Source organism: Heteronotia binoei, chromosome 2, assembly GCF_032191835.1.
Source record: "Heteronotia binoei isolate CCM8104 ecotype False Entrance Well chromosome 2, APGP_CSIRO_Hbin_v1, whole genome shotgun sequence".
In the NCBI taxonomy this organism is placed as follows: domain Eukaryota; kingdom Metazoa; phylum Chordata; class Lepidosauria; order Squamata; family Gekkonidae; genus Heteronotia; species Heteronotia binoei.
In genome coordinates this window covers 84218116-84233270 of record NC_083224.1, presented here as the reverse complement: position 1 = coordinate 84233270, position 15155 = coordinate 84218116, and the positions used below count along the sequence as shown (strand labels likewise).

Sequence of the window (15155 nt, the reverse complement as noted above, 5' to 3'; positions counted from 1 at the left end):
CAAGTGTAATATCCCCCTTTGGCTGTGGGTTCCCACTAGATACCAGTTCTCAAGTCCATTCAGCAGAGACAAAGCATCAACGCTTTATTTGCAAGGAGACCATTCCAGCAAGCAACAGCTTCAACTGGCTATACAAATGCTGGAAAGTGAAACTACTTGAGCTCCACTCCATTGAAATATATTGCAACACAGATAAAAGTTGCAAGGAAAATGCAACTCTATGCCCAAACAGATTACTCTGAGAGTAGTCTATCTGGGCCCAGAGACCTTAATGGAAAATCTGTTCTACATTTTCTTTGCAGCTTTGCAAGCTCAGAAGGGCTTCCTGCTGAAGCAGGCAAGGACAAGGCAGAAGGAGCTGGGAACTTTGGTAGCCTTAGAGGTTCAAAAGGGTGAGGATGGGAGGGGGAGGAAGGGAGAGAAAAGATCCGAGGGCCTAATTAAAGTCCTGGGTAGGCCAACTGCAGCCCATGGGCTGTAAGCTGGACACCCCTGAACTACTCAGTTGAAATTCAAAATCACTATGTTAAAAATTGAGATCTAAATCTGTATTTTCTTTTCATCAGGGCTTTTTTTTAAAGCAGGAACTCCTTTGCATATTAAGCTACACCCTTCTGATGTAGCCAATTATCCAAGAGCTTCCAGAGCTCTTCTTACAGAGCCTACTGTAAACTCTTGGAGGACTGGCTACATCAGGGGTGTGTGGCCTATTATGCAAAGGAGTTCCTGCTACAAAAAAAGCTCTGCTTTTCAGAGAGAATGCAAAGCACATACGTTTTTAACCTAGAACAGAGGTGGCCAAACTGTGGTTTAGGAACCACATGTGGCTTTTTCACACGTATTGTGCAACTCCCAGAGGTTAAGGAGGAATGTAATGCAGGCTTATTCTCAAGTAAGCATACTTAACATCAGGACCTCAGTCAACCTCTGAGCACTGACCCATACGTAGGTGACTATTTCCACCGTGTGTGAAGCGGGAAAGAAGGGGGAAATAGGCAGGCTTGCAAGTTCTTCTCCTCCACCACAGAGCTTGCCCAGTGACCTAGAGTGGGGAAAGACAGCACAAGAGCCAAAGGAGTCACTGGAAGAGGGACAGAATTAAAAAGGACAGTGCAGGGTTCCTCTTACGTTTCATAGCTCTTGTAGGAACTGTGTTTACTAACCTTGGTATCAAGGCAAAGAGAGATGCATAATGATGCTGTAATGGGACTGAAGCAGTTAGCCTGGGTGAGCAGGGAACAACTCACTCTGATTGCCTGAGCTGCAGCCATGGATACCATATGTATCAATTGCAAGAAGGCTTGCAGTGGGGAAAATCACCTCACAGTTTAGTTCAGTCTGAATACTGAAGGAGATCAGCTGAAGATACCAACTGGGAAGGAGCTGAGAACAGTCTGTCGGCTGAGTTCCTGAAGACAGAACTGATTTTGAGTTTCTGTCTGAGAAAGAAAGTTATTTGGAAGAAGGGGCAAAGCAGGGCTCTTTTTGTGTGAGGAAACTCTGAGTGGAAGCAGAGGAAAACTGAAGACTCTGCTGAGGAGAACTGTTAGTACTTCAGGGCAGACTCCTGGTTCAATTAAGATCACACAAAGGCACTGAGAGTGAGAATAGATTCTTGTGGCTGAGATGAAATCCCAGAAGATAGACAGGGACACTAGCTGGATGGGACTGAGACACATGGGATTGCGGGGCTTGTAAAGATAGCACTCAAAGGTGTGAGTCCTGTGGTATCACTCTAAGGTCTGGAGTGTACCTGCATGCTAGTGAGAGAGTGTCTGCGTGGGGATATTTCTGGCACAAGTCAGATAGTCCTCTGTGTGAAAGACAAAGAGTGTGTGACCCTTTTTTATTTTATAATCATTCTCTGAATACAGTTTATCCTAGTGCTAAGGAAGCACTGCCTGCCTGATTAGAAACTGTTAGTTTCATAGATCTTAAGCCTGCCAGTTGATTTTATATTACTTCAGCCTGCTAACATCTCTGGTGATACAGATTGTTGTTTAGTTGAACTCCTGCCTGCCAATTGATTTGTTATTAACCAAACCAATAACTATTATTTCACTCCCCTCCTTGCCTTTCATAAATCAATAAATATACTTTATGGTTTTGAATTTGAAAACGTGTGGTGCTTAGTTATTTTTCTGACAGGATTTTTAGTTTGTGTGCCTGAGGTACTGGGTGAATTTGACAGAAAAATTCCCAGTGGTCACTTCCCCAAGCTAACCCTGACCATCCCTCACAAATGCAAATGGTGGTCTGTGATTCCTATGGTACATGTGTGTTTCCTTCTTCCACTAGTGTAAAAAAATAATTCCCTAACCTTTCCCTATGCTGGTCTTCTCTAACCTTTCCCTATGCTGGTCTTACTGTTATTCGCAGACTTTGTTTTTAAGTGTCCTTCTAGCATGGTCATGTTGTAAAGTGTATATATACATATTGTACCTTTCTATGCAAAGAAAGTATTAAGAGTTTTAATAAAGGTACATGTGTAATATTTCTTCATGTCCTGTAGCTCTCACACATCTGATGTTTATTCCAGTAAAACCAGCCCTAGAATCTGTGCAATAAATTCTGCAAGAAACAGCCTTAAATCTTTCCCAAAGTACATGTCTAATCCTGCTTCTACAAACAAGCAAATGTATGGAACTCATCTGCTGTTTTAAGATCCCTTTTCCATATCACAACCAGTATTATAGATACTAGACTAAAGGGCTTTCAAGGCAAGTAATTAAATTGAAGTAGTTTCAGTTTCAGTTTATTTCAATTTATATCCCGCCCTTCCCACCAAAGTGGCTCAGGGCGGCTCACAACATATAAGATCTAACATAAATTTTAGATTTAAATACATCAAGTTACAGCAGTTAAAACAATAAAATAATAAAACATATAAAACATAGTTTGCCATTGCCTTCTACTGCAAAGGCTTCCTTGGCGCTCCCCCATCCAAGCACCAGCCTTGCTTCACTTTTGAGAATGAACTGTACTACAGTTCATACTACACAATGCTACATCAAAGAAGAACACTACTGCAATTTCTATCTCAATTAAGAGCTACACATTCTTTCATAAATGCTGAATCCACAAGGCAACTGCAATTACTTTTTTCCTCTGTGTTCATTGTCTGAGGCGTTAGTAAACTATACCAACAACTGTACTTCAAGCAGGTCTCTAATCAGTGACTCACCTCTTCACAAACTTCCCGCACAGCAGCCACGCTGGGCTCCTCTTCAGGCTCCATACCACCTCCAGGAACAATCCATCTATCCGGATGACGACTACTGCTCACTAACAACACCTACCAATGAAAACAAAACACTTTATATATGGCTGTGCAACTTTAGATGCCATAAATTGGGAATATAACTTTGCTGTGTGAGAAAAGTTTAACTGGAGAAATAACTGATCGCCTATGAGCGCTCAGATCCTCTGTTTACCTACATAGTGTGCTGAATGAAGCAAACATGAAAAATCTCAAGTTATATTTAATTTTTGGCTTGAAATACCTATTTATTATTGTCATTGTTGTTATTTTATAAAAAGGATACAGTGCATAAGGTCTTATGCCATTGAATTTATTATTCCTAATACTAAATGAATATTAGTATTCCAAATAAAGAAGGCCTTCACAACCTCATATACCTTCAAATGACCATATAAAATCATTTTTCCCAAGGTAAAAAAATTGTTTTTAATAAAATGGTATACCAATTTTAGCAGCAGTTAGCAAAAACATATTCTATATCTTCTTTTCTTACTACATCATCTAATACAGTAAAACACAACGATTCAGCTAGTACACCAACAGTAGTCATTTGTTCCATATTCCTCAACACAATCTTTTTTGAAAAAGTATTATGTCACATTCTCAAAAAGACATGCATGAAATCTGCACTGGACAAGCCATGTCTTCAACAACTGTAATTGTAAAAATAGATTTCTTTTAGCATTTAAGGATTCAAATATCATTGGGCTTTTTTGGGGGGGAGGGGTTAGCTTTTCTTTCAACTGAGCTGATTAAAAACTCCAGACAGATTAACTTTTGTTTCGATTCTGTAAACACTTGTCATGATTTAACGTAGTTTATAGATAAGGCTGCCAAGTCCAACTCAGAAAATACCTGGGGATTTTAGGGAGACTTTGGGGGTGGAGCCAGGAGACATTCCCATTCCCTAAAATAAATAAATATAAATACAGCAGTGAATTTCCCTTGGATACAGTCTTTTCCTCATTCCCCAGCAACTGGCTGTATTTCCACTAAATAAAAGTAAACACACACATTCTCACAAAGCAGTCAAAAAAAGCACAGTTTGCACGCACACATTTTGGGGCAACTTACACACTGGAGCTGCTGAATGTAACCATCTGCTATATTTCAACAAACTTCTTCATACTAACAGGGAAACAGAAGCAGAGCAGCCTGGGGCGGGGGTGGAGCTTTCCTCCAAACAGAGGGACTCTGCTCACTTTTCTTCCTTCACACACTCACTGGGAAGACCTATGTGGCTCTGCCTACTCACTCCGTCCATTCAGCTTTCGTCTTGATCTCCCATCCAAGTACTAACCACAGGATTTAAAGGCACACTCAGTCCAAAACACAGGCAGTTTACAGGCTTCTTCTAAGCCTGTCGAGATATAAAGGCACATGGTGGCTGCTGGGGAGGGGCTTCCTCCACTGGCCAGCTGGCTGGCAGCAGGGAGAGCCTGTAAAACTGGGGGATCCCCCACCAGGACCTGGGAACTGGCTAGCCTATTTATAGAAGCTACCCATACTTGTTTATTAAGGTTAGTCATGTTTATGACACTTAGAAATTTTAAAGTCACCTAATGGTTAATATAAATCCTGTTTGAAAATATTTATACAAAGCTGGTTTTTCTAGTTTTGTTTTTTGCTGATCTTATGATATCATTATTCCATTAAAATCAATGTGCTAATTTTGATAAGTTCATTGCGGTCCCAATTAAATACATCACCTCATAATGCAACTTCAGTTATCTGTTAAAACCCTAAATGTTTATAAGAATGAATTTCCAACTCCAGGTACACTTTTTTTGCAGAAGACAAAGAAATGGCTGAACTGCTTTGTCCTTGAGGACACTGTCATATTTACAGTAGCAAACAATGTACCGTAATTGAAGTACAGATAGATACTGCTTACAGTTTGCTTTCTGTAAGCAAAAAAGTACATGAGGTACAAATCTGCATTTTGCCACTGGGGCTCTTTTTACTCCAAGTCTATTTAACATAACAAAATAAAAAATACCCCAAGAGTTTATCAAGAAAACACTGATCCAGGGAAACATTTTAAGTGCTCTCATGAGATACAGCCCTTCCTGACAACCTGATAACTGTTCCTGATAACTTAGGGCAGAAAAATATCTCAAGATACAAAATTGCTATAAATTATTTTAGATTTTTCATTTAACATTCATGGAAGTTTGTTAATTTTCTAATATCATAGGTTCAAACTACAGTTTTTGTTTTTTTCAAATTTCTGAAAATAACTTTGTAAAGGAACCACAGTGCTTTGAATGATTCAATATACAAAAGGGGAGGGTGAATTCTATACAAAAGAAACATTCTGCCTCATTTCACAGTATGTTTTCAAGGTCTGGATGTTGACCAAGGAGGGGTGTCGAACTCATGAGGGCTGGATCTGACATAAATTAGACCTTGTCAGGCCGGGCCATGTGTGTCATAAAATGTAATGCCAGGTTGTGGAGATATAAACTTTATACAGCACAGACAAACACAGCTCAATTTTTTAAACTTTGATAACTGCCACCTCTTGCTCTGAATTATTGCATCAAAATCTGGAGACAATATGTGTGCTGTAGTATACTGTTGAGTATACTGTTCAGGTGTATATCTAAGTTGCAAACCTACTTTTGGTTTACTGACAGTCATTACAGAAATCTCATGGTAAATGCTCTGTGACCTAGGACCCACGAGAAAATAAATGACTGGGCATTGTGAGCTTTTGTTATGTAAGCTGCTTTGTGTGCTGGTCAAGAACATGTGAAGGTACCATGGAACAGACTGAGGGCTATGTGTTTATCTACAAAACTATAGTCTTTCCTAGAAAAGCAACTGCAACCCCTATGAGGCAGTGCAGAGACAGCAATGTAAAGTGATCAGGATCAGCCTACTATCTGAGAAAGCCTAGGTTCAAAATCCCCCGTCTTTAAAAAAAAATATGCGCTGGACAAACACTGTCAGCCTAATTCACTTTGTGAATACTCCTCATCTAAATAGTTCACATTGCTTTCCTACTGAGAAAGACCCTATCAAGAGGGTGGAGGGAACCCACTTGCACCCAGGAGAGCCCTGGCAAAATGAGTTTAATAAAACACACACAGGGTAGAAAGGCAAAAAGCTCTTACCTTGAATACCTGTGGTTTTAAATGTGCTTTTTCCCCTTTCCCCCCTCTCTCTTCTCCAAGGAGGGAGGAGGAGCCTCAGTCAATTGAGGAGCTTGGCTCTGTAGCTCGGCTGTTTGATTAAAAGAGTCTGGCACAGCTCCAGCTTTGATTGAGAGAGCTCTAGCTGGCTAGGCTCTTTCAACTGCACAGCAGAGCTACAGAGCCAAGCTCCTCCACTGGCTGTGGCTCCTCCTACTTTGGAGAAAAGGGAGAAGGGAAGAGGGAAAGAACCAGAGGCTGCTTTGTTTGGCTGCATCACACCAAAGAAATACAAAAATGGCAACCGAACGGAGACGACAGGGAGAAGGAAGCAGAGGATGGCCACTTGCTTGCAGGCCTGATTGGAGTCCTGTGGGATCAGGATCAGACCTGTTGGTTGCACATTTGACATCCCTGGCTTAAAGATTAAAGGAAGGAATTTAGAGACAAAGATTTTGGACAGTCTCATTAGACATTTTTACAAAATTATATAACTGATGTTACAGAGGAACTAGGGAATCCACTTTGTCCATCTGGGGTCCCCAACATGGTGCCCACTGCAGTGCCTGCCAGAACTTTCCTTGATGCCCACCAAGCTTTCCAGAAAGCAGAACTTTACCAATTGAAGCAGGGCTTGTTATTGACTGCTGTCATTCACCGCAATAGCAGCCGCAGCCACTATAAGATCAGGAGTACTGGTAAATCTCTGTACTTTGCTTAGACAGTGTGTAGTTCCATTTCCCCTTCAGGCTTTCCTTCTTTTTATTCTCCCACTTTATCTATATACTATTAGCCATATATGGTCCCCATCTGCAGATAGCTAAATCCATGGCTCAAGGCCACATGGAGGCCAAAGAGACTTTTCTGCAAACTTGTGGCACTCTCGAGGTTTGCAGAAAAATCTGCACACACACACACACACACACACAAACCAGAGTGGTTAAATCCACTGAAAAATAAAATACCAAACAGAGCCCAGCCCAGCCGCAGATACTGACAGGCACTTTGGTGCAAAGCATTGATATTTCAAAATAATCAAGCTTTTAAATCAAAGACTCGTTTTATTTGAAACTCTATGACTTGCTCCAAGGACAGAAACCTTGGAAGTAATACAGGTTGTTACTTTGCATAGCATCTTAAAGGTTACTTCAAAGGCAGGGGTTACACATAACTTCAAAAGAATAACAGTAGGATGTGAATTGCATTGGGATTCAAAGGCTACAAGCAACTATCTCTTTGGTCACTACGGAATGGCAACATCTCCTGTTCTCATACACTCTTCCCATACTGATAAGCCCCTTTGGTGAGAACCTGTGGGAGAGGCATTTACATTTCTATTACAAGGTTACTGGCACATCCTGAGCTGGTGAGATTTATTATGCATGGTAAGGATAGAAGAAAGAAAGGGGGAGAGGGGATAAGGGTAGATGAGAGAAATATAGGCAATATAACGTTCAGAAATAACATGCTTGACATTTGGGTCCAGCCTCAGTGTCACAGGATGGCAGTAGTGGTGGAGAAGGCTAAAAGCCACACCAGGCCTGGCTGTGGGGGAGGAGGCCAAGAGCCACACCAGGCTTAGCTGTCATGGAGACCAACTGCAGCCATCCTGGGCCACAGCAGAGAAGGACACCAGCAGCTGCACCAAACCTGGTCACAGTGAATGCCAGCAGCTGTGCTGAGCCTGGCCACAGCAAACGCCAACAGTCACACCTGGCTGCAGTAGAGGAGGACACTGGCAACCATGCTGGGCCATGGTGGAGGACACCAGCAGCTGTGCCAGGCTCAGCTGCAACACAGAAGGAAGTCAGACTCAGTGTGTGTGGGGGGAGGGGGCTGGAGCTTCACCAGGCTGGGCAAACTAGGGGGATATGGGATCCTCCCACCCACACACACTGAGCTTTAAGAAGGGAATCAAATTTGTGTCAAAGCAGTGATGGAGGGATCCTCATCTCACAAGTATTGTGGGTCCTCACTTGCAAAGTTAAAAGGAGTACTGCATTTGGCTCCTACTGTGACAGACATTTTGGAGTGGCATTTATGGTGGCAAATATGCTAACCCCCAATACTGGTAAACTGCTATAGTAGATGCTTCCTCACTGCCTCAATTAACAGCATGCAGATGATACCTAGATATATCTGTTGAAGGATGACACACACCCTGGAAACCTGGCAGAGGATTTGGGGGTTGTGTTCAGGTGATTGAAACAGATCCAACTGAAATTAAATCCACAGAAGACAGAGGTCCTGTGGCTAGGCTGGGGAGACTTGGGCTTAAGATACTAACTCTCAACTCTCGACAATGTGCTTCTAACACTAGTGGCAATGGTCAAGAGTCCGAATATGATCCTGGATCCCTCTCTTACAATGAAGGCCCAGATCACAGATGTTGCCAGACTGGCATTTTTACATCAGCACCAGGATAGGCAACTGGCTCTTTTCCTATTAAAGCCCTTAATCAGGGGTGCCGAACATGTGGCCTGGGGGCCAAATCAGGCCCCTGAAGGGCTCCTATCAGCCCCCTGAGCAACTTGCTGTTGTCTGCTTCCTTCTCCCTCTCTCTTGCTTCCTTCTGTGTAACAGCTTACTTTGCAAGGCTTGTTCAATTACACAGGAGCTACAGAGCAAAACCTCTATTTTCTCCATTGGCTGAGGTTCCTCCCTTGCGGAGGAAGGGGGGGAGGAATAGCTTGCTTTGCCAGGCTCTCTCAATCACATAGCAGAACTACTGAGCCAAGCCTCTCTTCCTTCTATTGGTTGAAGCTTCTCCCCTTTCTGGTCCCCTGGGGAAGGAAGGAAAGAGCCAGAGCTTCCTTTGCCGAGTTCCCTGGATCCCATGGGAAAAATATCACCTTTAAAGACCAATGAGTGCTAATGTTTTACACGTTTTAAGTTTTATTAAAAAAAAAAAACTTTAATCGTGTTTATGTCCTTTATAAAGTTTATATCTCTGCTGCCTAATCTTAAATAGGTACACACATGGCCCAGCCCTACATGGCCCGGCCTGACAAGGTCTCATTTATGTCTGGTTCGGCACCTCTGCCTTACATGGTCTGGGACCAACATTCCTTCAGGACTACCTCTCTTGGTACAATCCCCAAGAGCATTATGCTCGCGATAAAGATCTAGTGATTTCTGGACTGAGAAGCAGTCAAATAACTTCAGCTATAGTCAAGAGTTTTGTCAGCCCTAACCCTGCCCTGATGGAACACTCTTCTAGCTGAAATCTGGGCCCTGCAAGAGTTGTTACAGTTCCACAGGGCGTGCAAAACAGAGCTGTTCCATCAGACCTACGGCTGAAGCTTTCTCACAGATGAAAGAAAGACAGCTTCATCTGACTGGGCCCTTTTGCTTTCTTTTCTCTCCTGCCTTTCCCCAGTTCCGATGTAATCAATTTTCCCCTGATTAGGTTATTTGCATTTGTTATGTGCCATCTCTTTGCTGCGATTATTTTTAAAGAACTGTTTTTAATAGTTAATTTATAAATTGCAATCATAAGGATGTTACTAGGGTTGCCAAGTTAAACTCAAGAAATATCTGGGGACTTTGGGGGTGGAGCCAGGAACACTGGGGGTGGAGCCCGGAGCGAGGGTGTGACAAGCACAATTGAACTCCAAAGGGAGTTCTGATCTCACATTTAAAGGGGCTGCACTCCTTTTATATGCCTTCTCTCCATTTGGAAATAATGAAGGATAGGGACACCTTCTTTTGGGGCTCAAAGAATTGGACTCCCTAGTTCAATCTTTCTGAAACTTTGGGAGTGTTTTGAGGAGAGGCTTCAGATGCTAGGCTGAAAATTGGGTGCATCTATAAAAAAAAACAGCCCCCCCCCAAGAGCTTCAGATACCCACAGATCAATTATTCATTATTCCCTATGCGAATCAGTCTCCACAGGGTACAATGGAGTGCCCAGCAGATATTTCCTCCCCCACCCCCACTTTCTGATGACCCTGAAGCAGGGGGACCTCTTCAGGAAGCCTGTTCCACTGAGTAACTGCTCTGTCAGGAAGTTCTTCCTAATGTTTAGCTGAAAACTGTTTTGATTTAATTTCAACCCACTGGTTCTGGTCCAACCTTCTGGGGCAAAAGAAAACAATTTCATACTACCCTCTATACGACAGCCCTTCAAGTACTTGAAAATAGTGAACATATCACCTCTCAGTCATCTCCTCTCCAAACGAAACACACCCAGCTCCTTCAACCTCTCGTTCTCCAAGCCTCTCACCATTTTTGTTGCCCTCCTCTGGTCATGTTCCAGCTTATCTATATCCTTCTTAAAATGTAGTGCCCAAAACTGAACACAATACTCTAGGTAGGGACTATGATTCTATGAACTCAAGAGGGAGAAGAGGAAAGACACCTTCTAGGCATTCTTTTGAGAGTTCTGTTCCCATTATAATGACAAAGAATCTAATCATTATCTGATGAGCCAACCAGAACCACCTCCCAGTCAGTTTCACATCCCATCATGGGTACTCTCGTCAAAACAGTCCATTTAATAGATACAGGGCACTGGCCTTGATGTCCTCTTGCTACAGAAGAGGCTCTTCCACTCTGTACTGGCCCCAGAAGCTTTGCGACAGGTGCTCTCACATTCATCTTCATTCTTTCTGGGCTGTTCTGATATTCTCAAGCAGGGTGGCCTGAAGGATACTTTCCCCCATATACCAGGCTGTGACTGAGCCACTACACAAGCGCACTACTCCCCTGAAATATCCTGCTTGGCTAACCTTCAGCATACTTTGCAACGTCCATATCCCAGGGTCTTCTTTGTGCTGGGGGGGGGGGGGGGGAGGATACTCTATCACTATAGTTTTGAAAGAGTCCAAGAATGTCCTAAAGGACAGTTGGGAGGTAAGTGCTCTGGTTTTCTGGGCCAGTTTCTTTTTCATACTTGCTTATGGTACTAGATTGAAATCGGCCCCTGTAACAAAGGCATGCCTGTAATCTTGATAATAACTTTCACACGACATCTGGGACCTCATGTCTGTGCATGCTGGTTCTGCTGCTTTGGCAGTTGAGCTTGGCATACTAATTCACACTTGGCTACCTGTGTGTGTATGTGTAAATACCTTTTAACTTTGAAGCCTGACAACAAGCTCATAGCCACCTTTAAAATGCTTTCTTTCTCCTGGCAGAAGACAGAAAGGAAGGGGGAAGTCAGTTGCTCCCAAGTATCACCCAAGTACCAACCATCAAAGCTTTGGAAATACTAATGGCCAACCTATCCAGAGACAGTGAAATGGCCAGCTCACACCTTGGCTGAAATCTGACACCCAGAAGGAACACAGAAACTTACATGGCAAGAGGCCAGATTGTTTCTTCCTGGAGATTCCAGGAAAGGATTTTCTGACCCACAAGAGGGTAGAAACACACGAGATAAAATCCCTTTGTGAATGCAAGGAGAGGGAACCTTTTGTGGGTCTGTTCTGGCTGAATACACCTGGAGGAAGGAGCTCTCACACTTGAGATCCATCTTGATGGCTGCCATTGCCACATAGAGAAGACAAAGGACAGGCTGCCTAGACAAAAATTCTAAGGTAATGGAAGCTTTTAGAAAACAGGAACTTTTAAGTTACAGACTCTGTCTTAGGGGGAAAAAATCAGCAAGGGCATGTATAGAGGACAAGGGAACAAAACATTGGACTTACCTGAAAGTTTCTTCTCTTTGGTGGGGCAAAATCACCCATGTTGGTTAAGTCACACCCCATCTTGCTCCAGGCAGGGCTATGCAAAGTCTATATGTCTTCTAGGACCTGGAGGGGGCTGTCTTTCCAGACAGAGAATAGCCAAGCTTCAAAATTCAAATTCTGACCCAATAGCATATTATCAACAATCTCAGTAACCCTGAATGTAGCCAACAGAGAATATCCAACTGGTGAAGAGGGAGGATATTGGATGACTTTGCCCCACCAGAGAGAAAAAAAACTTCAAGTAAGTCCAATGCTACATTCTCTTTTGGTGGAGGAAGTCATTCATGTTGGTTAGTAACCAAGCTGGTACAAAACTGAGTGGGAGGGCATGTTATAAGGATCACTCCAGCACCTGCTGGAGTATCCATCTCCCAACGACAGCTTCTACTGACTGTTGCTGGTCGATCCTGTAATGCTTAACAAAAGGTAATAAATGAAGACCAAGCAGCTGCTCTACAAATGTCCTCAATAGGTGCTCTCATGGCAAAAGTGGCTAAAGTCACTGCCACTCTGGTGAAATGTGCCATGATACAGATAGGCTGCTTACCTGTAACTGTAGATCTTCGAGTGGTCATCTGTGCATTCACACTCATGGGACAGAGCGCCTGCGCCGATCCCTGAATCGGTACCTAAAGAGCCCGGGATTTTTTTGCGCTCTGCACCAGCGGGCATGTGCAGGCGTCCCAGTACACATGCTCACCGGCGCCAGTGCGAGGATCCCGCCAGTTCCTTCCTGACTGCTGGAAGCTCCTACTGGAGCGAGACCGTCAGCAGTGGGGAAGGAGGGCGGGGAGTGTGGATGCACAGATGACCACTCAAAGATCTACAGTTACAGGTAAGCAACCTGTCTATCTTCTTCGTGGTCTCTGTGCTTCACACTCATGGGCGATTAGCAAGCAAGACATACCTGGAGGTGGGAAGACGGTCAACCAGAAGAGACAGTTTGCAGCACCACAGCTCCCAGACAAGACCCCTGCTGAGCATGCACATCCAGAGCGTAGTGCTTCATGAAAGCATGCAGAGAGGACCAGGTGGCAGCCTTACAAACATCCGTCAGGGACATGCCTTTCAGGAATACCACTGACGTCGCCATCGCTCTTGTAAAGTGTCCACAAATGGGCCCAGGCAACAGCTTCTTTGCCAACAAGTAGCACAGTTTAATAGTCTCAATAAGCCACTTTGAAAGCCGCTGTGATGAAATTCTGAAGCCTAACTTAGGAGCAGCATAAGGAACAAAAAGACGCTGGTCCTTACGAAAAATCTTGGAGCGACTCAAATAAAACAATAAGGCACGCTTAACGTCCAAAGCATGCCACCTACGTTCCTCATCCAAGGAAGGTGCAGGATAAAAAGTAGGCAACCAAACTTCTAACTTAAGGTGAAACTGAGAAACCACCTTGGGGAGAAAAGAAATATCAGGAGCTAATGACATTCAGCCTCCTGAAAAACTAGATATGGGTAGTCACAACGCATAGCCATGAGCTCCCCTGCACGGCGTGCCAATGTGATTGCTACCAAAAAAGCAGTCTTCCAAGATAGAAGCTGTAACGAACATGTGGCCATTGGCTTGAAGGGATGCCGAGTCAACCTGTCCAACACTAAAGTCAAGTCCCACAACTGTGGGGGTGATCTCGATGGAGGATGAAGCCTAAGCAGACCCTTCAAAAACCTCTTAGAATGAGGGTGTGCAAAAACTGAATGCTCCTCAACTGGGTCATGGAACGCAGATATTGCTGCCAAATAAACTTTAACCGATGAAAAGGCAAAGCCAGCATCCACCAGAGATAACAAAAATTCAAAAATCACCAATAGTCCCACTCGTTGGGGTGAGACTGCAGGATCAACTAAAAACTGAAGAAACTTCCGCCACTTTCTATCATAAGAAGCTCGGGTAGACAACTTCCTGCTGTTTAGGAAGACGTGTTGGACTCTGCTGGAGAACTCAGAGGGTCGATGAACCACACTGTCAGCTTCAGGTGAGGCACGTTGTGATGGAATACATGACCATCCTGAGCTGGCAGAAGGTCCGGTTTCGCCAGAAACTGATAGAAGACCCCCCTCGCCAGTTGAAGCAAGATCGGGAACCGGTTCTGCTGATGCCACCACGGTGTCACCAGGATGCAGCATGGCCCCTCTCTTGCAATTTTGTTGACAACTCTTGTCAGCAGTGGCAGAGGTGGAAACAGATATAGGAATCGACCTTCCCAAAGGACAAACAGACCGTCTCCCAACGACTACGAATCCGTGCCCCCTCTGGAACAAAACAGAGGACACTTCTGGTTTCTGGCTATGGCAAACACATCCACCTGAGGGTACCCCCAGAGCTGAAACACAGGTTGAAGGAAGCGCCACTGTATCTCCCACTCGTGCAGGGAAGCTGCACCCCTGCTCAACGAGTCCACTTGCAGATTGAGCACCCCTGGGAGGTGTGCAGCCTTCACGAAGATGTCGTGCTCCAGGCACTCCGACCACAGTTCCAGTGCCAGCGCACAGAGCCGTCGAGAAACTGTCCCGCCCTGCCTGTTGATATAACACAGGGCAGTAGTATTGTCTGTCAGCAGTGCAACAACCTTCCCTGCCACCATGGGGCGGAAAGACCGAAGAGCAAAATGAACTGCCAGCAGTTCCAGGTAATTTATATGACAGTGAGTCAATTGCATAGGGTCAAGGGCCCCCCACACACAGAGAGTCCATGTGAGCCCCCCATCCCCACAAAGACGCATCTGTGGTGATCGTCACTGTTGTTACAGGTAGGTGGAAGGGAGCTCCCTGACAAATGTTGTCCTTTGATTTCCACCACTGCAGTGTTCTGAGTGTCACAGATGGAATTACAAACCTCTTCCGAGGTCAGTCTCTTAACGGTCAAAACTGTAGAAGAAACCACAGTTGCAGGCCTCTCATCCTCAATTTCGCAAACAGCAGCACGCTTGTAATCGCCGCCATCAGCCCCAGCATTTGCTGCGGCTGTTGCGCCGTGCCCCACCTCCTGCTCTGTAAAAGATTGACAAGATTGATGATGTCCATCGCTCTTTGCTGAGGCAGAAAGGCGCGGTGAAGGTTCGT

The 15155-nt window shown here is 44.3% G+C and overlaps 1 protein-coding gene across 1 annotated transcript in view; it reads right to left on the bottom strand.

The window, feature by feature from the left end:
• Nucleotides 1-15155, bottom strand: part of NUDT3 (nudix hydrolase 3) — a 74687-nt gene that overhangs the window by 11940 nt on the left and 47592 nt on the right. The window contains exon 2 of the mRNA XM_060231480.1: nt 3185-3295. Coding sequence (XP_060087463.1) covers nt 3185-3295 — 111 coding nt within the window. The remainder of the gene's footprint in view (nt 1-3184; nt 3296-15155) is intronic.